The sequence below is a fragment of the Heteronotia binoei genome, chromosome 18 (assembly GCF_032191835.1).
Source record: "Heteronotia binoei isolate CCM8104 ecotype False Entrance Well chromosome 18, APGP_CSIRO_Hbin_v1, whole genome shotgun sequence".
In the NCBI taxonomy this organism is placed as follows: domain Eukaryota; kingdom Metazoa; phylum Chordata; class Lepidosauria; order Squamata; family Gekkonidae; genus Heteronotia; species Heteronotia binoei.
The window spans coordinates 45,002,781-45,026,625 of record NC_083240.1 but is presented as its reverse complement, the minus strand read 5'-3'; the positions used below and the strand labels follow the sequence as shown (position 1 = coordinate 45,026,625).

At 47.7% G+C, this 23,845-nt stretch overlaps 1 protein-coding gene across 1 annotated transcript in view; it reads right to left on the bottom strand.

Annotated features, from left to right (window-relative positions):
* The window catches only part of AATF (apoptosis antagonizing transcription factor), a 144,426-nt gene that overhangs the window by 66,036 nt on the left and 54,545 nt on the right, over window positions 1–23,845 (bottom strand). Inside the window, exons 6-8 of the mRNA XM_060259377.1 lie at window positions 20,548–20,752; window positions 14,277–14,441; window positions 11,599–11,682 (exon numbers count right to left, since the gene is read on the bottom strand). Coding sequence (XP_060115360.1) covers window positions 11,599–11,682; window positions 14,277–14,441; window positions 20,548–20,752 — 454 coding nt within the window. The remainder of the gene's footprint in view (window positions 1–11,598; window positions 11,683–14,276; window positions 14,442–20,547; window positions 20,753–23,845) is intronic.

The window sequence follows — 23,845 nt, the reverse complement described above, 5'->3', positions numbered from 1 at the left end:
GCTTGGGAGTGCTGCTGGAGTCTTCCTTGACAATGGAGGACCCAGATAGCAGCCACTGCCTAATCCGCCTTCTTCCATCTTAGGCAGGCGAGGCAGTTGGCCCCCTTCCTGGAATGCCATGACCTGGCAACAGTGATCCACGCAACGGTCAACTCAAGGCTAGACTACTGTAATGCCCTCTACATGGGACTGCCCCTGTACCGAACTCGGAAACTGCAGCTAGTGCAGAATGCAGCGGCCAGACTACTAGCGGGACTCCCTCAGTGGGAACATGTGCGGCTTAGGCTGCGGGAACTGCACTGGCTGCCATTTGTCTACTGAGTTCGTTACAAGGTGCTGGTTATCACCTTTAAAGCCCTATGTGGCCGAGGACCTGTCTGCCCTTAGGGACCCCGCCTCTCCCCATATGTTCCCCAGAGAGAACTGCGTTCCAGCTCACAAAATCTTCTGGAAATCCTGGGGCCCAAGGAGGCCAAATTAAAAACAACCAGGGAGCAGGCCTTCTCTATAAAGGCGCCCCAATGGTGGAATCAGCTACCGGAAGAGGTGCGGGCCCTACGGGATTTTAATCAGTTCCATAGGGCTTGCAAAACCGCCCTCTTCCAACTAGCCTTTTAAGATAAACCTGGAATCATCATCAAGCCATCTTGTATATACCACGACTGTAGAACCTTTATACTGTTTTTAGATTAATTATTTTATGTTAACTTATATATTGTATAATTTATATTGTTTATTGACTGTATTATTTTGTTTTATTGTTATACCATGATATTTTATATCATGCCTTGTAAGCTGCCCTGAGCCTGCTTCGGTGGGGAGGGCGGGGTATAAATAAAAAACTTATTATTATTAAGCTGAGCTAATGTGAGCTAGCTCACAGGATTTTAGCTTCCAGCTTACATATTTTTTTACACCGTTCAGGACGGATGGCCCCACAGCAAACTAATTTATGCAGCAGCCAAATCACTCGCTCACAACTTTCATGCCAGGAACTCACAAAGTAGAAATTTTGCTCACAAGACTCCACAGCTTAGAGTAGGGGTGTCGAACTCATTTGTTATGAGGGCTGAATCTGACATAATGAGACTTTGTTGGGCCAGGCCCTGTTGGGCTGGGACGGGCCATGTGCATACGTATTCAAGATTAGATAGCAGAGATATAAACTTTACAAACACAATTAAAGATTATTTTTTTAAAAAAATTAAAATTAAATATGCATTAGCACTCACTGGTCTTAAAAGTTGCTTTCTTTGTATTTCTCCCAGGGATCTGGGAAAATGGGCAAAGGAAGCTCTGGCTCTTTCCCTCCCTCCCCAGGGGACAAGGAGGGGGAGGAGCCTAAATCAATTGAGAAAATTGAGGTTTTGCTCTGTAGTTCCTGTGCCATTGAGCAAGCCTTCCAAAGCAAGCAGCGATGCAGAAGGAAGCAAGAGAGAGGAAGAAGGAAGCAGACAAGAGCCAGTTGCTCGGGGGCCTGATGGGAGCCCTCCAGGGTAGGGCTGCCAACCCCCCAATCTGGGCGGGGAATCTCCCACCCAGGTGGTTCTCAACCCCGCTGGCCCACACTGGGCCAGCGGGGTTCCCCCTGCGTTGCTGGCACAATGACATCACCCAGAAGTGATGTCATCAAAATGGCAGCGGCCGTGTGGGGCTGCTCTAGGCGTTTCCAGAAGAACTCTATGGTTTTCCTGGATGCTCTAGCCATTGGGGAGGTAAAACTTTATGGTACAATAAGTGCCATAGAGTTTTAACCTCCCCAATGGCTAGAGAATCCGGGAAAAACCATAGAGTTCTTCCAGAAACACCTAGAGCAGCCCTGCACGGGCACTGCCATTTTGATGACGTCACTTCAAGGTGACATCATTTCGTCGCACGGCGCGTACATGACTGTCCCCCGCTGGGGGATGAAGAGGACTTGGCAACCCTACTCCTGGGGCTTGATTTGGCCCCCGGGTCGGCCCCCTCTGGTTTAGAGGGAGTATAGTTCACATGTACTCCTTTACAATTCACATCTTTACCATTCACATGTACTCCTCTCCATCTACTTACAATCAAGACTGAAACAAAACCTTCAGGGGCCAAAGAAAGAAAAAAACCTCCAAGTCCCCTGTTGGGTCATGTCAATAACACAATTTCGTGTAGTGCCTGTTTATGCAGTGGACACCGGGAAGCTTCCAGCCAGAGAAAAACACAACTGATGTGGACAGTCTTGAGAAGATCTGCATGTTGGTTTTAGTCATTAAAATCACTTTCCTCCTTCTTCCATCCTAAAACCTGTGTTTCCTAGAACTTGCATTTCCACAGAATTCTCAAGAGGTCTCCCATTCAGGAAATAACCAAACCAGGCCCTTCTGCCAGTGTTGTCACATCCTGCGTCCACAGCCATAAGACCTGAGAATCTCCAGGGGCTCAGAGTCTGGTCAAAAAACCATCGATAGACTCAGGGCTTTTTTTTTTGTAGCAGGAACTCTTTTGCATATTAAGCCATACCCCTTTGATGTAGCCAATCCTTCAAGAACTTCCAGGGATCTTATTACAAGGCTTACTGTAAGCTCCAGGAGGATTGGCTACATCAGGGGTGTGTGGTCTAATATGCAAAGGAGTTTCTGCTACAAAAGAAAAGCCCTGGATAGACATATCTGTCATCACAAATATCTTTAATGTTGACTGGGGCGGGGGGGGGGGGGTTTAGGGCTCAGTGATAGCCAGGGGGTTTTTTTAGTCAGAATGCACTGGAACGCTGTTCCGGCTGGCAGGGGCAGCGTTCTGGCTGCCTACGTCAGTGTTCCGGTTCACCCCAGGCAGCTTCCCAGCTGGCCATTGGGCTCATGGGGCTGAGCTGTGCTCATGCAGAGGCCTCCCAACATCCCACTCGCTGTGGGGCTCAGGGAGTCCAACCGCACTTGTGCGGGGGCTTCCCATCGTTGCACCAGTCAGCGGAGCTCAGGGGGCCCAACCACGCTTGCGCGGGGGTTTCCTGCCATCGTGCCAGCCTGCGAAGCTCAGGGGGCCCAACCGAGCTTGCGTGGGGACTTCCGGCCATCGCGCCAGCCTGCAGAGCTCAGGGGGCCGAACCACATTTGTGTGGGGGCTTCCAGTCATTGCACCAGCCTGCAGAGCTAAGGGGGCCCAACAGCACTTGTGTGGGGCCTTCCGGGCATTGCACCAGCCGGCAGAGGTCTATAAAACCAACTGTGTGGCGCAGAGTCAGCAGTTTTTAAGGTGAGTTGCTCCCATCCCCTTTCTGTTTCTTTCGTTCTTTTACTTTCCTTTCTTTTCTCTTTATTCATTCCTTTTCCCCCTCCTTTCCCTCCTCTCCTCCCTTTTCCTTCCTTCCTTCCTTCCTTTCCCAACTCTCCCCCCTCCTTTCATTCATTTTTTCCTTCTGTCAGTCTTTCTTTTTCTCTATTTGCTTTATTTTCCAGTCCCCAACTTTCTTTCTTTCTGTCAGCCTTCCCACTCCCCCCACTGCCTCTCTCTCTCTCTCTCTCTCTCTCTCTCTGCTAGAATATCTGGTTACCGCAGCTCAAAAAAGACATTATAGCACTTTTGGTGATGTCAGATGGCCTAGTATGCAAATTACAATGATGTCAGAGGTATGGCCTAGTATGCAAATGAAGATGATGCCAGAGGTGTGGCCTAGCATACTAATAAGTTCCTGCTGGGTTTTTTCTACAGAAAAAGCCCTAGGGATAGCACATCTGTTTTGAATATAAAGGGTTCTAGGCCCAACCATTTGAAGGATCATGGGTGCCAGGAAAGATCCCTCTTAGCTAGGACTCTGAAGTGCCTCTGCCAATCGGAGCAGACAGCAATGAATTAGACAGACTAATAGTCAGAACCAAAACAAGGCAGCTTTCACACATGCAAATAGGTCTTTTGGATAGGAAGAGGCCACATGTTCAACCTGGAAGATGTCCCAGGCTCAATCCATGTCTTGGAAGAGTATTGTTTTCTGCCTGCTGCTCTACAGCAGGGATTCCCAACCTTTCTTGAGCCTGCAGGTACCTTTGGAATTCTGACACGGTGTGGTACGCAAAGTCACAAAATGGCTGCCACAAAACAGCTTCCAAAGGAGGCGGAGCCAGCCACAAAACGGCTACCACAGTTTATCTTTGGTCACACAGAGAAAATCTTTGTGCTGTGGTGGCAGCTGCCAAAGCGATGCTCTTAAAAATCTGCACAGCCAATCAAATCTCCCACAGCCAATCAGAAGCCTTGCTGGGCAAAAGCCCCACTGGCCCCACCTACTTTCTAAAAACACTTGGCAGGCAGCAGGAAAGAATTGGTGGGTTCCATGGTGCCCGGAATGTCTGCTCCGCAAAGCTGCTGTCAACCAGCACAGACAACGCTGCCTGACGCAGCAGCTTTCTACACCTTTCACCAGCTTCAGAAAGGATCTAGGCTAGCAGGCATCACAACACCTTGTAGCTGCAAATTCTGCTAAGTTAACTGTGCCATTGTGAACGCTCTGGTTTTGTCCTGTCCAGAGCCCGCCAATGGTCAACTTCACTCTATCTCTCTCAAGATCCAGCTTTAGCAATGGGTGAAAAACACTACTAGCCCCTCTCCTTATGGTGGTGGAAAGTGCCTTCAGATTGCACCTGAAATGAGGTGGTCTGCTATTGCCTGCCTCTGTGTGGCGACTCTAGACGTCTTTGATGATCTCCCATTCAAATACTAACCTGGGCCAGGCCTCCAGTTCCCAAGATCTGGCAAGATCAGGCCAGCTGGGGCCATTCAGGGTAGTGTCTCTATGGAGTTTTTAGAGCATTTGCTGAGGCCAAGTCCATTGTTTTTCCCAGACATGATGGTGGCTCATATCCTGACATCATTTCTATCCCTTGCTGTTTCTTCTGCTGGCCCAGGAGGCAACAAAACCAAAATACTGTGACCAGATACCGTGACCAAATAATGAATACGAATAAACTCTACTCTTATAAATAACTTGTTGTATAAATATTTCTACATCACATCATTGACATTAGTAATACATGACTCAAAATACCCACTGAGCCCAAGACAAACTTCTCCAAGCAAACACTTATACAATAAAGTGCTGAGTGCAAGAAGGTATAATAATAATTTTAGAAAGTTCATTTCCGTTAATACGCCCTCGAAAGGAACTGAGTGTGCCTGTAGGTGTCTCTGAAAAATTTACTATTGCATCAATTTTGGAAGAACTTCACATTCTCCTCTTTGACAAAGGAATTGAAACGGCACAGCAAGTGTCAGCCAGCTTCAGGCTCCATCGAAGGTGGACTTGTGGAGTCGTCTGGGAATGAACTTTCTAACATTATTATTATACAAGCACCTTATTGCACTCAGCACTTATACAATAAAGTGTTTGCTGTGAGAAGTTTATCTTGTGCTCAGTGGCTGTTTTGAGTCATGTATTACTAATGCCAATGATGTGATGTAGAAATATTTATACAAGTTATTTATAAGAGTAGAGTTTATTTGTATTCGTTATTTGGTCACGGTATCTTTTGGTTTTGCTATCTCCCTGTGATTCTCCCTAGTTATACTGTGGCCAGGGAGGCAATGGCAGGTGAGAGTATGTGTGAAATGGATCTAGGGGTCGTAGTGGACCATACACTGAACATGAGTCAACAGTGTGATGCAGTGGCTAAAAAGGCAAATGCACTTTCGGGCTGTATCAACAGAAGTATAGTATCCAGATCCCGTGATGTGATGGTATCGCTTTACTCTGCTCTGGTAAGACCTCACCTGGAGTATTGTGTTCAGTTTTGGGCACTACATTTTAAGAAGGATATAGACAAGCTGGAACAGGTCCAGAGGAGGGCAACAAAGATGGTGAGGGGTCTAGAGACCAAGTCCTATTAAGAAAGGTTGAAGGAGCTGGGCATGTTTAGCCTGGAGAGGAGGCAGCTGAGAGGTGATATGATCACCATCTTCAAGTACTTGAAGGGCTGTCATACTGAGGATGGTGTAGAATTGTTTTCTGTGGCCCCAGAAGGTAGGGTCAGAACCAATGGGTTGAAATTAAATCAAAAGAGCTTCCGGCTCAACATTAGAAAAAACTTCCAGACCGTTAGAGCAGTTCCTCAGTGGAACAGGCTTCCTCAGAAGGTGGTGGGCTCTCCTTCCATGGAGGTTTTTCAACAGAGGCTAGATGGCCATCTGAGAGCAATGAAGATCCTGTGAATTTGGGGTAGGTATTTGTAGGTTTCCTGCATTGTGCAGAGGGTTGGACTAGATGACCCCGGAGATCCCTTCCAACTCTATGATTCTACGAGAGGTCCTCATGCCAGGAGATTGCCCCTGCTTAGCTTCCGAGAACTGGCCAGATCAGGCTAGCCTGGGCCATCTGGGTCAGGGCCCTCTCCTTACAGAGACCATAATGATATAAAGCTCCGCCTCGATTGTTTGTATACATCCAGACTGACAAAGAGTTCTGGTAGAACTCTAAAGCTTGCATGCTGTTGTGTGTCAATTCTGGTAGGTCCTGGCAAAAGATACTGCCTGGCTTGTGTTTTGGTGTTTTGTGTGGGCCGAATGCAGCTACCCGTAACCTTTCAAGAGGCAGACACTTGCGTCTGGAGGCACTTTTAAGAAGAAGAAGAAGAAGATGATGATGATATTGGATTTATATCCCGCCCTCCACTCCGAAGAGACTCAGAGCCGCTCACAATCTTTTTTCCCTTCCTCCCCCACAACAGACACCCTGTGAGGTGGGTGGGGCTGGAGAGGGCTCTCACAAAAGCTGCCCTTTCAAGGACAACTCCTGCCAGAGCTATGGCTGACCCAAGGCCATTCCAGCAGGTGCAAGTGGAGGAGTGGGGAATCAAACCCAGTTCTCCCAGATAAGAGACCGCACATTTAACCACTACACCAAACTGGCCCAATGCCTAATGGCCCAAATTGGCCCAATGCCAGCACACACACACACCTAACAGACGTGCACGGACATCATTCAGTTATGAGCCAAGTAAAAATCCAGAAGAGACAGAGCGGCAAGGCATTCGGGGGATGGTCTCTGGTCAACTCTACCCGGCTGAGCTCCTGGCCCCAAAGCGCAGCTCCAAAGCCCTGGATGACGAGGCGGCTGAATCAAGAGAAGCCCTTTATGAAGCCAATTTAATTTGAAGGTGACAGAAAACATACAGCTGCCTTCCCCCCTTCAGCACCGCCTCATCCCTGAACAAGACTTCAGCTCCAATCTCTCTGCCAAATCCTACTCAGCGGAAGAAAATTAACCAGGTCAGTGGAATGGGTCCTCAGTGGTGTCTGTCAAGGGGGCCGGCATCTCCTCAATTACTTGGACACAATGAAGTGGTAATCTTGACAAATCATCTCTCCCAAGCAGCATATTGGGGACGGGAGGAAAAGAGAAGGCTTTTTTCCCCCGGTGGGGGGAGCATGGGAAGGGAAATATGGAGAGTGTAGCCGAGGGAGGGAAGCAGGATAGAAGAGGAAAGAAAATGAAAGTACGTCTGCCTGGCGGCAAAGGCGCCTCTATCTGAGGTACGAAGGACAGAAGGAAAAGCTGTCGCCATCCGCTGCCAAAGCCAAGGGAGAGTCTGAAGCCGCTACACTTCCAAGCACCATATTTAGAGACAATGGGGGTTCCGGGACACAAGCCCATCTCCTGCTGTGCTACCAGATGTTAGCACCTGGAGGGGCAGACCCCCACACGTCTACGCTTTCCACCATAAGCAAATGCAAGCTTAAATGGCAGCAGCGGCAAGAGATACCCAATTCATTGACAAAAATAAACAAATAAAAGGTTTAAAAGAGGGGAGGCGGCCCCCCGTGAGTCAGCAGGTTTATCAAGACCGTTTCAGAGTTGCCACTGCTTCTCCCCCTGCCCTCGGGGAACCACCACGGCAACGCCTGGCAGCTCCATTTGTTTAAACTCAGGTGGCTCCTCTTCCTTCCAAGACCTCTATTAGTTTAAGCTTTAATTTAGATTAACCCGGGCACCCCAATTAACTTGAGAGGGGGGAGGAGGAAGACATGACGCATGGGAGCACCGAGAGCAGGACAAAAATATTATTTCCGAGCGTTTGATCCCTTGGGGTTCAGAACTCAGCCACCCACTTCCCCCACCCACAATTTTATCCCCACTTTCCCCCTCTTGGGTCAACTGAATCCCTCTTTGTTCCATGTTCAACTGACACTTAAGCACAAGGTGATTACTACATTTTTGCCACTGTCCAGTGTTGTCTCACAGCAACCTTTCCTTTGGCCAATGCTCTAAAGCAACATCTGAAATGTGGCATTGGAGGGGACTTCTGCAGATCCCGTGAATCACCAGAAAGACAAATCAGTGGGTTCTAGAGCCTTAACTCTCCCCAGAAGCACAAGTGACTAAACTGAGGCTATCATGTTTTGGTCACATTATAGGGCTGCCGAGCTACTGCAGATTTCCCTCCAGCATGCAGCAGGCCACTGGGGGAGGGATCCCCACCCCCCTAAAGAGCTCTGTTGTCACACAGCATTCCCAGTGTGATGGCATCACCCAAAAGTGACATCATTGTGCCAAGCCCATCACGTACAAATGCTCTAGCATTCAGGGTAAAAACTCTATCATACCATAGAGCAGGGGTGGCCAACGGTAGCTCTCCAGTTGTTTTTTGCCTACAACTCCCATCAGCCCCAGCCAGCATGGCCAATGGCTGGGGCTGATAGAAGTTGTAGGCAAAAAACATCTGGAGAGATACCACTGGCCACCCCTGCCATAGGGTTTTCTACCCTGAATGCCAGAGCATTCCCGTGTGACATGCCTGTGGTACAGTCATGATCCTGGGCCTAGCGAGGCCTGCAGGCCCAGAGAAGCCTGCCTAGGAGTTACAAAAGAGCCTACATTTCCCAAGATCCCTTCTGTCCCTCTGATTGGGTGGCAACGTTTTGGAGGCAAACTGGCTCAGAGCGGGGTGGAGCCTGGGAGAACATAAAAGGGCCAAGCCCAGGCAGGGTGTGTTCTTTTCTTGGAAGGCTGAACTGGAGGCAGGCTGTAGCCTAGAGAGCTTGCAGCAGGGGAAAGATCCCTTACCCAAGGGGGTAAGCATTGTTTATTAGAGTACGGACTGTATAGATGAACGCGTCAGGGCTATTTGTTTATTTGCACCAACCTTTACTGTATATATATTTCACTGTTTTAACCCACTTATTATTTAAGCTCTGTAAATAAACTGCTGTTGTTATACTCCTTGGGTCCTAATGTCTCCTTGGTCACAGTTAAGAGGTATTTCTTAATAAGGAAGACAAGGGTGGTTGGGTGCTCTGGGTCCTCCATACAGACCTTTACCAGAGTGGTGGAAGCCATAAGAAGGCCCTGCTAGGCCCAGCTGTGTGACAGGTACCATAGAGTTTTCTACCCCAAAATCTGCAGTGTCCCCTGTGCGATATGCCCAGCAAGATGACATCACTTTCAGGTAACAGCATCATGGTCTGCACAAGGGGGGGGGACTCCCCCACCACAGCCAAGGTAGACCTTGGCAACCCTGTCACATTATGAGAAGACCACACTCACTGGAAAAGACAATGATGCTAGGAAAAGTGGAAGGTGGCAGGAAAAGAGGAAGACCCAACGTGAGATGGACCGACTCAATCGAGAAAGCCACCGCCCTCAGTTTGCAAGACCTGAGCAAGGCTGACAACAATAGGACGTTTTGAAGACATTCATTCATATGGTCGCTGTAAATCAGAAGGCACTTGACTACACTAAACACACACCAGAAAGACAACTGCTCCCTGGCCCCAGAATGAGCCGTCATGAGGCAGCAGGAACGCCAAGCCACATTTCCAACCCTGCTCACCAACAGCAGCCAAATTCTGTCTGTGTATTTTCTGCTGCACTGCCATTTGTTTTCAAAGTGCTTTGTCCACACAATTGAGGGGGGGGGGGGACAAGCCTGAAAAACTGCTATCTGGTATCAGTTCTAACCAAATCTACTTTAAGTTCTAAAGTCAACTCTGCCGTGAATTTCTGGGCAAGTCATTTCTCCCCCCCCACACACACTTACATATGCAAAAGCAAAACATCATAAAACCTTGCAAGATTGTCTGCAATGTCAAGTTCAGCAAGGGAGGAAGAAATCGTGATCCAGCATATAGCTGAGAACACTCAAAGCCCTGAAATTAAGTCAGGACAAGCTTAAGAAGACATAACTCAGCTGTTTTGGAAAAACAGTCTGCATTCCAGCAACAGTGATTAATGGCATTGCCCCAAACCACTAGGCAGGGGTCTCAACCTTTCTGCCACCTTTGGCAGCCTGACACATCCTGGTGGGTGTAGCCTCAAAATGGCTGCTGCAGGAGGTAAAGCCAGCCACCAAAATGGCTGCTGGACCTGACCTTCAGTCACACAGTGAAGATCCTTGGAGTGTGGTGGCGGCAGCTGACACCAAAGCAACACTATTCAGAAATCTGTACAGCCAATCAAATCGCCAATGGCCCAAAAGAAACGTTGCTGGGCAAAAGACCCACTCACTTTCTAAAGACAGTTGGTGGGTACCAAGAAAGATGTTGGTGGGTAACCTGGTCTACAGCTTTCCACAAAGGGAAGCATGAGGAGGCTTCTGCAATGGTGTCTGTCACTGGACGAAGAACTCCATGCACAGACTGGCTTTGTGTGTTCCCTCTTTCCCATCTGAAGGCAAGAGGGGGTGCAGACACAGTCCTCTTTAAGAGAGGCTGACATCGGAGGGGAGGAGTGTGCAATGAGACCCCACTTTACACATGGACCCTCGCAAGCACCCTCTGTTGCACAAAGTGCCTTTAACCAAACTTTCACACACACACATTTAACTCTTTGCAAATCAGGAAACGATAGAGAAAGGGATGGCTGGCAGATGATGCTGGGGTCATTGGAGACATACATGCGAATGGACTCAGGAAGTGAGTGCATTCACTAGAGCCCCATTACACTGGGAGAGGGAGAGAGGGAGGGAGGGAGGGAGGGAGGGAGGGAGAAAGGGAGAAAGAGAGAGAGAGAGAAAGAAAGAGAGAAAGAGAGAGAGAGAGAGAGAGAGAGAGAAAGAGAATAAAGAGAGAAAGAAAGAGAGAGAGAAAGAGAAAGAGAGAAAGAGAGAAAGAGAGAGAGAGAAAGAGAGAGAGAAAGGAAGAAAGAGAGAGAGAGAGAAAGAGAGAGAGAGAGAAAGAGAGAGAGAGAAAGAGAGAAAAAAAGAAAAAAGAAAGAAAGAAAGAAAGAAAGAAAGAAAGAAAGAAAGAAAGAAAGAAAGAAAGAAAGAAAGAAAGAAAGAAAGAAAGAAAGAAAGAAAGAAAGAAAGAAAGAAAGAAAGAAAGAAAGAAAGATTTCAGCATCTTTTCCAGAACATTCATACTTTGGGCTGTCCCTTCCCCTCCAATAAGCCTGCTTGCAACATATAACTTGCAAAGAAGCAGCACCAAAAGCAGTATTCATCAGCCTTTCAAAGTTTCTATAAAAGCAAGCAGCACATATGCCCTGCTGCGAATTCCTTTTCCCACCGCTCTGCCAGAGGAAATCTCGCGTAACAATTTATTTGCACGGAATGCCAAGCCAATTCAATTAAGCCGAAGGGTCAGGTTCTTAACACATTTGCTTTGCATGAATGTCCACACTGCACAATTCCAACAGGGCCTCACCTGATGGTAAAAGTCATCGTCGTCAAAGATCTCTTCATCCAGGTCTTTGAGATGGGCATTGGCTGCAGCCAGTGGAAGGGTCTCCTAGGAGGACCAGAGAGAGAGAGAATTTTGTGAAGATTCAGCAGGCTGAATTTGGGCTTCAATGTCCTTTACAACCACAGAGACTTATTTCAGAAGTCAGCAGCTGATGGCACCCAAGCTAAACCTACCGCCTCGCAATGACTGGTGTCTTCGGCCTCAAACTGCCAACCTTGAAACTATATAGGTGTGCAGCAGTCAGAACAACAGGGCTTGGTATTATGGCAATGGAGCATCTTGACAGTCAGTGTGGTCAGAGTTTGGGACTAGTATCTAGGACAGACAGATTCTAATCCTCCCGTGGAAGCTCACTGGGTGACCTTGGGCCAGTCACACTCTCTCAGCCTCACCTACCTCACAGGGTTGTTATGAGGATGAAGTGAAGGCAAGGAGAACCACATAAGGTGTTTTGGGGCCCTCTGACAAGAAAGGTGGAGTATAACTGAACTGAAATCAAATTTTAAAAGTCTGGAGATGACGAACCAGCCTTTTTCTGAGCTTAAAAGGACACGCCTTCCAGCCTAAGGGCAATGATGGCAATAGGACAGATGAAGCACTGCTCTCCTGCCTCTCCCAGACAAGCACTTGGCAACAATATGGGAGCTGTATGTTTATAAGGCTGCTCTGTCAAATGTTTGGCTCTCTCTTTATGCCAAAGATCATAGAATTTGAAGGGGCCTCCAGGGCCACCTAGTCCAACCCCCTGCACAGTGCAGGACATTCACAAATACCTCATCCCTACACAAACCCCACTGACCCCTGCTCAGCCCCCCCAAAAAAATCCCTTCCAGAATCCCTGGCAAAACTGGCCTAGAGAAAAAATGCTGCGGGACCCCAAAGTTGCAATCAGCATTTCCCTGGGCATGTAAGAAAGGGCCACAAACTAAGCACTGATGCAGCCCTTCCTGCCCTCCTTCTCATGATCTGCCCAAGTTCACTGAACCAACATGGCTGTCTGATGGCCATCCAGTCTCTGTTTAAAAACCACCAAGGAACAACAGCCCACTACCTCACAAAGAAGCCTGTTCCACTGAGGAACAGCTCTAACTGTCAAGAAGTTCTTCCTAACGTTGAGCTGGAAACTCTTTTGATTTAATTTCAACCCGCTGGTTCTGCCCCTACCTTCTGGAGCTGCAGAAAACAATTCCACACCATCCTCAGCCCTTCAAGTACTTGAAGATGGTGATTGTATCACCTCTCAGTTGTCTCCTCTCCAGGCTAAACTCACCCAGCTCCTTCAACCTCCCCTCATAGGACTTCGTCTCCAGACCCCTCAGCACCTTCACTGCCCTCCTCTGGACACACTCCAGTTTGTCGGTATCCTTCTTAAGTTGTGGTACCCAAAACTGGACAGAATCCTCTAGGTGAGGTGCCCGCTGACACCCTGGTGCCCACTGACTCCTTTCCCAGAACCCATCAAATGTCTTTGGAAAGTAGGTGGAGCCAGGTAGGGCTTTAGCCCAGCAAGGTTTCTGATTGGCTCTGCAGTTTTTTAAAAATGCTGTTTTGGCAGCAGCTTCCTCCACAGCACAAGGATCTTCACGGGGTGACTGAAGGTCAGCCATGGCAGCCATTTTGTGGCTGGCCCTGCCTCCCATGGTGGCCATTTTGTGACTGTGTCGAACTTCCCAAGGTGCCCACAGGCTCAAAAAGGTTGGGGACCTGCTTTATACTATGTATAAAATATTCAGAGTTAACATTTCTGAGGCTCTGGCCAAATATGCGTATGTAGGCCAAGAGGATAGAGGCCCATCAACGTCAAAACTCACAAACAGCCTTGCCGGATCAGACACACTTATCCCTGCAAGCAAAGGCTAAAGAGTTTGGCATCTTTCAACTTAGAGAGAGAGAGAGAAAAGATGTAAGGAAGGAAGGTCTGACAGGCTTTTAAAATTACCAAAAGATGCTGAGAAAGCAGATACAGGACTTTTCCTCCCACTCCCAAAATGTTAAGATGTTCAGATCATGCAAGAAATGGCAGGCCGAAGAAGACGTACTTCCTTGCATTGTATGTAATTTATGTATTGAATTCCTCACCAGAGTGATACTGAAGCAGCTAACAGCTTAGATGGGTCTAATTCACAGAGGATAGGACTGAAGACGGTAATGAGCCAAGACAGATAACCGGTCCCCATGTTCAGAGGCAGTATACCTTGGAATGGAAGCCAATCACAAGGGGCGGCTCTGTGCTCCTTCTGGCATCTGATTGGCTCTTGCAAAATGCTCAATGGACCACTGGTCTGATCCACCAGCGCTCGTCTTACATAGGGTTATCCCAGTAGCCTAGGGACACCCTGCTTCTGTTTGGGATCCAACGTTCCAGAAATCTAACTTGGGTTTTAAAGCAAAGCTCTATTTACTCAAAACATTTATTAGACGCCTTTCTTCCTTATCGAGCTCAAAACGGCTTACAAGATAAACAAAATGCAAAAATAAAAATAAAATAAAGCACATAAAAACACTTAGAACAAAAAATTGTTATACTGAAATTTAGGAGTGTTGCAAACAAATGCAGCCCTAAATAAAACTGCCTTTACCTGTCTATATGAAACTGTCTTCAGCTGGGAGGGGTGTGTGTGTGGAGGGGAATCCCTTACCGTGTGTCCCGGCAAAGCTTCCGGAAGCAGCTCAGGTTCCCGCGATGGCTTCCCCAGCACCCTGTAGACTGAGCGCTTGGTCTGCGTCCGCCGAAGTAATCTCTCTTTGTCCATCAGAATATGCTCAATCTGAGTCAAGATTGAATGCTCAAAGGCACCGAAACCCTGCAAGAACATTAAGTAGTGTCAGATAACGTGGAAAGCCGCTGCTCAAGGCGTCCGCCTCCCCCCCTTGATCTTTCTGTGTCACTGGATAAGCAGAAAGCATCGCCTACGAGACGAGGCTTTAGTTTGGGATTTGGGCTGGATTTCTGTGCAGCAGGGGTTTTTTATTTATATAACTACTGTCCCCAAGGCAAGCAGGAAGACGGAAAGCCTTAGTTAATAGACTGGTTTCACAGCACAAGTGCCAAATAACTCTCCCCCCCCCCCGCAAATATTAACCCCTTAATGCCAGCTGCGCAAACCTCTCTCGTGAACATAGATTCAAGCAGGTAGCTGGTCTGGTTTGAAGTAGCAAAACAAAGTTTGAGTCCAGTGGCCCCTTAAAGACCAACAAAGTTTTATTCAAGGTATAAGCTTTCGTGTGCATGCACACAAAGGAGAGCCGGCTTGGTGTAGTGGTGAAGTGTGCAGACTCTTATCTGGGAGAACTGGGTTTGATTCCCCACTCCTCCACTTGCAGCTGCTGGAATGGCCTTGGGGCAGCCATAGCTATCGAAGGAGCTGTCCTTGAAAGGGTAGCTGCTGTAAGAGCCCTCTCCAGCCCCACCCACCTCACAGGGTGTCTGTTGTGGGGGACAAAGAGAGCCAGTTTGGTGTAGTGGTGAAGTGTGCAGACTCTTATCTGGGAGAACCGGGTTTGATTCCGCACTCCTCCACTTGCAGCTGCTGTTATGGCCTTGGGTCAGCCATAGCTCTCGCAGGAGTTGTCCTTGAAAGGGCAGCTGCTGTGAGAGCCCTCTCAGCCCCACCCACCTCACAGGGTGTCTGTTGTGGGGGGAGAAGGTGTAGGAGATTGTAAGCCGCTCTGAGTCTCTGATTCAGAAAGAAGGGCGGGGTATAAATCTGCTGTCTTCTTCTTATACTCAGAATTAAACTTTGTTGGTTTGAAAGGTGCCCCTGGGCTCAAACTTTGTTCTCTCAGGAACATGCAAGTGATTGATGGCAACACACAAGCTCACCTGGGCAAGTCAGCCCCACACACAGACCGCTGTACACTTCTGTCAGCAGTGCGCTGTCAGGCAGCAAACTTATTTATCTGCTGCAAACAGCCTTTATTTTTTTAAAATGGTTTTCTGGCAGCTTCAAATCATCATCAGGACTGACCTGACGCTGCAGTCCAAGAGGTCCAGTCACACAAGCGAAGCCTCACGCATCTTGGGGCTCCCTCAATTTTCATTTGACAACTAACTTACTGCAATCGTGTTTCCTCTCTGCTTGAGGGCTGGCTTGCGCACGCTGGAAAGTGAAGTGGAAAGAAGCTAGAAGGGACTGCACCGCTCTAGGCTGCAGGTGGAAGATGCCAGTGATGGAACTCCTTCACAGACAACCTCACTCACCCACATAATTTCCAAACAGACAGGAAACTAGCAAAACAGGGTGGAAGCTTTTCCCTTTGCTTCTGTCCTGCTTTTTTATTTACAGGGAGTTTTCAAACGTTATGGGACATTTCAGCATGTGATCGTCCATAGGAATGGGCACGAAATGGCTCACAAACTAAAGTTAATCACACAGTTTGCCTGGTTTGTGGTTTGCGAAGCGATGTATGCACCCTAAGAGTAACCATGGATTTTGATGCAGTTAATGAAGATCAGAAAACAGGGGTTTAAAAACAGCTCAGCTGTTTGGCTTAAATTGTCTCAGAGCCGTTTAAACCCTGCCTTCTGTTCCCCACCACTCTGCACAGGGAGCAGAAAGCAAGAGGTTAAAGCTTTACATTGCTCACAAACCAATACAAGCCAGTCCAGTCTTCAAACCAGCTTATCAGTTTGCTGTTTAGCCACAAACCATGAACCAAAAAAATGCAGATTTTGCCCATCACTAATCCTCCATGACTGTCTACCTACTTAAAATGGCAGAGCCCATTCTGCCAGCTCTGGTCTCTGCCACATCTTTCCCCTGCATATGTGAACCAAGTTTCAAGTCAATCCATAGGTAGCTGGTGCAGAAAGACTGTGTCTCAGCAGTAGAGCACCTGCTTCACAATACAAGAACTCGTGGGCATTCGATGAAATTGCTGAGCAGCCAGGTTAAAACGGATAAAAGGAAGTACTTCTTCACCCAAAGCGTGATTAATATGTGGAATTCACTGCCACAGGAGGTGGTGGCGGCCACAAGCATGGCCACCTTCAAGAGGGGTTTAGATAAAAATATGGAGCAGAGGTCCATCAATGGCTATTAGCCACAGTGTGTGTGTATGTATAAAATTTTTTGCCACTGTGTGACACAGAGTGTTGGACTGGATGGGCCATTGGCCTGATCCAACATGGCATCTCTTATGTTCTTATGCTTGGCATTCAGAAGGTCCCAGGTTCAATCCCTGGCATCTCCAGTTAAAAGATCAGGTAGAAGAAGAAGATGATGATGATATTGGATTTATATCCCACCCTCCTCTCCGAATCTCAGAGCGGCTCATAATCTCCTTTACCTTTCTCCTCCACAACAGACCCTGTGAGGTAGGTGGGGCTGAGAGAGCTCTGACAGAAGCTGCTACCCTTTCAAGGACAACTCTGCGAGAGCTCTGGCTGACCCAAGGCCATTCCAGCAGGTGCAAGTGGAGGAGTGGGGAATCAAACCCGGTTCTCCCAGATAAGAGTCCGCCCACTTAACCACTACACCAAACTGGCTCTCTTTCTGAGACTCTGAACAGCCACAGGCATTCTTCTTGCCTTCTGCTTTCTCCATCCTCTTCTGGAAGATCAGCTCCCAAAGTTTACAAGGCTACTTTTCACTTCTTAACACAGTGCAAAGGCAGGGTTGTTGTTGGTTTTTTTTTAAAATCATGTTTCATTTATGGCCCACCTTTTGCCCCACAACTTGTAATTTCCTTTGTCTAACCACTAAGCAATGCATTTAATTAGCACCAAACATATGCTAGTTATAGCAGCGCAGCACACGCATGCCCACACTAAATAAAAAGATGCGACTCCCGAGGGCTTGCGAGTCACGCCTGTTGCGCATCCTTCCGAGAACGCAGCAATAATACACTGCAATTGAGACTGCTTTACGGAACAGGCGGCTAAGGGACAGGCAGGACTGTGTTCCAAAACTACGGTAAAAAAACTCTAGAAAAACGACAGTACCTACGGGACCGTCTCCTCCCATATACGCCCCGGAGGCCGCTTCGCTCGGCCTCCCAGAATGTTCTGACCATACCTGATCCAAGAAATGCCGGTCTTGTCTCTACCAGGGCCAGGACCTTTTTGGTCCTGGCCCCAACCTGGTGGAATCAGCTCCCTATGGAGATCTGGGCCCTACCTGGCTCGCTGGCCTTTCGCAGGGCCTGTAAAACAGAGCTGTTCTGCCATGTTTTTGGATGAGGCAACGGGCATCTATTAGATCGGCTGGCCTCCCCCTACGGCACTACTGCACTGCAGTATTTTAGTGCTGTATTGTGGTACCATCACTTTGACTATACGGACTTTTGTTGGCAGGGGGACATCAACCTGCCAACAAAAGTCCATATAGTCAAAGCGATGATATTCCCAGTAGTAATGTATGGCTGTGAGAGCTGGACCATAAGGAAGGCCGAGTGCAGAAGAATAGATGCTTTTGGGCTGTGGTGCTGGAGAAGACTCTTGAGAGTCCCTTGGACTACAGGAAGATCAAATCAGTCAGTCCTAAGGGAAATCAACCCAGACTGTTCCCTGGAAGATCAAATGCTGAAGCTCCAATACTTTGGCCACCCAATGAGAAGGGAGCACTCACTGAAGAAGACCCTGATGCTGGGAGAGACAGAAGGCAAAAGAAGAAGGGGATGGCAAAAGATGAGATGGCTGGACAGTGTTACTGATGTAACAAACACAAATTAGAGCAGACTTCGGAGGATGGTGGAAGACAGGAGGGCCTGGCGTGACTTTGTCCATGGGGTCGCAAAGAGTCGGACTTGACTATGCAACTGAACAACAACATTGTGGTACTTATTTTGTGCTATACCACCTTGCTGTCATATCATCTTGCTGAATCATTTTGTTGCACTTTACTGAATGTTGAAGTTGGTTTTATTATGATTTTATTTCTATTTGATGTACTCTGCTCTGAGCCCCCAAACGGGGGAATGGGCGGAATATAAATAAATAATAACTAAGCAAATTTTCACCCCTTCTCTTATTGGCTAGGCTGGGTTTTGCCATGAAAATGGGCTGCAAACCCATAACCACAAGGACAACCTTCACACACACACACTGCCTCTGAGATTTCAAGTCTGTCTATCACCTTTATCACAAAAACACTGCTTTATCTAAACAATGGAAGCCAAAATGCTGCATACAATCCGATACTCACATCCACAGTAGCATTACAGAATGCACCAAACTGGATACAAGTGGACATGATCCAAGAAAGCCTGAAATTCACTACCACAGGAGGTGGTGGCGGCTACAAGCATAGACAGCTTCAAGAGGGGACTGCATAAACACACAGAGCAGAGGTCCATCAGTCACTATTAGCCACAGGGTACTGATGGAACTCTCCGTCTGGAACACTGATGCTCTGTATTCTTGGTGCTTGGGGGAACACAGTGGGAGGACTTCTAGTGTCCTGGCCCCACTGATGGACTTCCTGATGGCACCTGGGTTTTTTTGGCCACTGTGTGACGCAAAGTGTTGGACTGGAGGGGCCACTGGCCTGATCCAACATGACTTCTCTGATGTTCTCTAATGTTCTTATGATCAACAAGGCTAAGTCATATGAAGTTGCCATCACGGTCAGTATTGTCTACTCAGACTGGCAGCAGCTCTCCAAAGTCTCAAACAGAGAGGTCTTCGTATCACCTATCGCCGTGTCCTTTTAACTGGAGATGCCAGGGATTGAACCTGAGAGCATCTGCATTCCAAGGAGAGGCTCATCTGCTGAGCCATGACCCTGCCCAACTTCCTGCTCTCTCCCATGAAAGGGATGTCTACTGAATGCCGTTTCTACCGCCTGGATCTAGAAGTAAACAGAAAAGCCCCTGTGTGTGAGAGTCTCTGTGCTTGTGCTGGAGTATCAGGATCATGAATAAAACAAAACTGGAGTCTGGCGGCATCTCCCAAGCTAACAAAATTCATTTTGGCGTACGCTTGCACAAGTCAGAGGTCAGTTCATCCGAAGCATGTAATGAGCTGGCTTCTCATTCAGGACAGCTGATGCTGGAATAAATTCTGTCAGCTTTCAAGATGCCGCTGGACTCCTGCTTGGCTTTGCTGCTACGGACGGTTGTGGCTTCTTGTCTGCAATTCGGATCATGGTTTGTAGCTCACTAAGGGAGACCTGAAACTAAGCCTCCCAAAATCTATGGCCGGAATGCATAATATTTCTGGGAGCAAATATGCTTTTTGAAAAATAAACACACACACACTATGTGTCATTTTGGGAGAGACTCTGATGTCAACAATGAGCCATGCCTTGGGGTGACAACTCCTAGTTGAACATATGAACATATGAAGCTGCCTTATACTGAATCAGACCCCCGGTCCATCAAAGTCAGTCTTGTCTTCTCAGACTGGCAGCGGCTCTCCAGGGTCACAAGCTGAGGTTTTTCACACCTATTCGCCTGGACCCTTTTTTGGAGATGCCGGGGATTGAACCTAGGACCTTCTGTTTACCAAGCAGATGCTCTACCACTGAGCCACCGTCCCTCCCCAACATATATGAACATATGAAGCTGCCTTCTACTGAATTAGAGCCTTGGTCCATCAAAGTCATTATTGTCTTCTCAGACTGGCAGCGGCTCTCCAGGGTCTCAAGCTGAGGTTTTTCACACCTCTTTGCCTGGACCCTTTTTTTGGAGATGCCAGGGATTGAACCTGGGACCTTCTGCTTCCCAAGCAGATGCTCTACCACGGAGCCACCGTCCCTCCCCGAAATTCCTGCAGTTTTGAAGGTGAAGCCTGGCAAGGAAAGAGTTTGGTGAGGGGAGAGATCTTGGTTGGGATGTGATGCCCTACAGCTTGCCTCCAGGAAAACGAATCTCTGCAGCCTGGAAATCCATTTTTTCGGATCTCGGCCACCACCTGGAAATTGGCAACCCTACCCACACCCTCCACCGCTGCAGGCGGCCGCTCCTTGCCTTTCCCAGCTTGCCAAAAGCCAGCTTGGTCTTGTCGTGCCACTTCTGCAAGGTGCTGTTCCGATAGGCCCGGAAGTCGGCAAATCGCTTGGCTGCGAACTCCGGGTATTCGTTCATCGCAAGCTTCCGCTTCAGCAGCCCTTTCGGCAACCTCTTCCGCTTTGCACCTTCGCCTTCATCACTCCCGCTTGGGATCTCTTCAGCACTAAAACAAAATGAATTGAAACGTAAGGCACTCGGAGCTGGGCACTGCCGTACAGGGCTGTTAGCAAATCTGGATTAAAGGTAAAGGTAGTCCACAGCCCCGTGGCCCAGAGTGGTAAAGCTGCAGTACTGCTGTCTGAAGTAACCAATCCTCCCCCCTGAAGTAACCAATCCTCCAAAAGCTTCCAGGGCTCTTCGTACAGGGCCTACTGTAAGCTCCAGGAGGATTAGCTACATCAGGGGTGCGTGGCCTAATATGCAAAGGAGGTCCTGCTACAAAAAAAGCCCTGCCACTCCCAATCCCAAGGAAAGGGCCTGCCTTGATATCTGTCCCTAGCGGTACACAGTCACTATACATGGATGCTCCATGTACTTTCAGGATTTATATCTTGTCTTTCTTTTTAGGTTTTCAGTGGCAGCTGATCAGTGAAGCCAGAGAACCACCCCTGGCAAGGATCTCCCTCCTGCCTCCCTAATGGCAATTTTGGCCCAGACAAAGGAACAGCAATTGATTGGGGCGAGGGAAGGGGGGCGATCAGAAGCACTCTGGCCATGCAGCTCTTTCCATCATTTTTGGAAGTGGCCAAATTTGCGGATGACACTAAATTGTTCAGGGTGGTGAGAACCAGAGAGGATTGTGAGGAACTCCAAAGGGATCTGTTGAGGCTGGGTGAGTGGGCGTCAACGTGGCAGATGCGGTTCAATGTGGCCAAGTGCAAAGTAATGCACATTGGGGCCAAGAATCCCAGCTACAAATACAAGTTGATGGGGTGTGAACTGGCAGAGACAGACCAAGAGAGAGATCTTGGGGTCATGGTAGATAATTCACTGAAAATGTCAAGACAGTGTGCGTTTGCAATAAAAAAGGCCAACGCCATGCTGGGAATTATTAGGAAGGGAATTGAAAACAAATCAGCCAGTATCATAATGCCTCTGTATAAATCGATGGTGCGGTCTCATTTGGAGTACTGTGTGCAGTTCTGGTCGCCGCACCTCAAAAAGGATATTATAGCATTGGAGAAAGTTCAGAAAAGGGCAACTAAAATGATTAAAGGGCTGGAACACCTTCCCTATGAAGAAAGGTTGAAACGCTTGGGAATCTTCAGCTTGGAGAAACGTCGACTGCGGGGTGACATGATAGAAGTTTACAAGATAATGCATGGGATGGAGAAAGTAGAGAAAGAAGTACTTTTCTCCCTTTCTCACAATACGAGAACTCGTGGGCATTCGATGAAATTGCTGAGCAGACAGGTTAAAACGGATAAAAGGAAGTACTTCTTCACCCAAAGGGTGATTAACATGTGGAATTCACTGCCACAGGAGGTGGTGGCGTCCACAAGCATAGCCACCTTCAAGAAGGGGTTGGATAAAAATATGGAGCAGAGGTCCATCAGTGGCTATTAGCCACAGTGTGTGTGTGTGTGTGTGTGTGTATATATATATATATATATATATATATATATATATATATATATATATATATATATATATATATATATATATATATATATATATATATATTGGCCGCTGTGTGACACAGAGTGTTGGACTGGATGGGCCATTGGCCTGATCTAACATGGCTTCTCTTATGTTCTTATGTTCTTATCATCCACTAAGCCACTGTGGCTCTCACATACTTGTTCTCTTTTAGACATCTAATCCCCCTTTGAAACAGTCAAAGGCAGGGACACAACCCCGCTGCACCAGCCAATTCCAAACATCACGCACCTATCTCTACCCTGCACCATCTTCAAGATGTTCCAGTTCTTATCACTGCTCCCCACCCCCCCAAAATCCAGGCCACTGGCCACAACCACCTACTTAGTCATGCAAGTTGTGGCAGACTTCTGTTCTGTCAGCCCCCCACCTCACCCCAAGTCGAGTCGCTCTGCTTCATTCACTCCATCGCCCTGTTTGTCATTTCATGCCTCCTGCCACCACGTTTGGTCATCTTCGTTCCGAACGGAAAGCCCTTGAATGCTGTAGCCTACGTTCTTGTAAGGTGCTCCAGCCCAGTTTACTTTCATACTGACTCCACAGTTTCTCCAAAGTGACAAAACAACTGTGCCTGATAAAAACTTTCCACACCATCTCAATAGAAATATCAAAATTTTCTTAATAGTTTACAATCACAGTAATTTCAGTACATCCACCCATACGAGCACAGTGTCCCTTAGAGCAAAAGTCAATTCTTCTGTGTGACTCCTGAATTTTTTCAGTCATTAAAGAAGTCATAGAAGATCCAGAATTCAAATCAAGAAGAGGAGTCTATCCACAGTGATCGGCTCAAAAGGGTGATTTTCCTTCACGTGATTGCCAGCTTAAAGATCCACGTTTCGCTGAATGAAGTTTTTTCCACAAGCTGAATGAAATATCTACTATAGAAAATCTCTTGCACTCGCCAATTTCTCAAAGTATTCTTCTCAAATGACGTCATTTGAGATTGTGATTGTAACACTATTAAGAAATTTTTGATATTTCTATTGAGATTGTGTGGAAAGGTTTTTCAGGCGCAGTTGTCCTGTCATTTTGGTCTATTGCTGTGCCGCCACTGTTCTCCCGTTCATCTGTCGGTCTCCAGCAGCAGAGCCGGACTCAAGGGCAGTCACATCTGTTTCAGTTTATTTCAATTTATATCTCGCCCTTCCCACCGAAGTGGCTCAGGGCGGCTTACAACATATAAGATCTAACATAAATTTTAGATTTAAAATACATCAAGTTACAGCAGTTAAAACAGTTAAATAATAAAACATATAAAACAAACGAGCTATCAGAATACTACACTACAACCTTCTATAGAGTTTCCAATGCCAGTTAGTTATAGGCCAGCTGGAAGAGGGCTGTTTCACAGGCCCTGCAGAACTGGCTAAGGTCCCGCAGGGCCCTCACCTCTTCCGGCAGCTGGTTCCACCAGTAAGGAGCCGTTACGGAAAAGGCCCTGTCCCTGGTGGATTTCAGACGGGCCCCTTTTGGCCCAGGGATAACAAGCAGATTTTGGGAGCCCGATCTCAGTACTCTCTGGGGAACATGTGGGGAGAGACGGTCCCTAAGGTAGGCAGGTCCTAGGCCATATAGGGCTTTAAAAGTAATAACC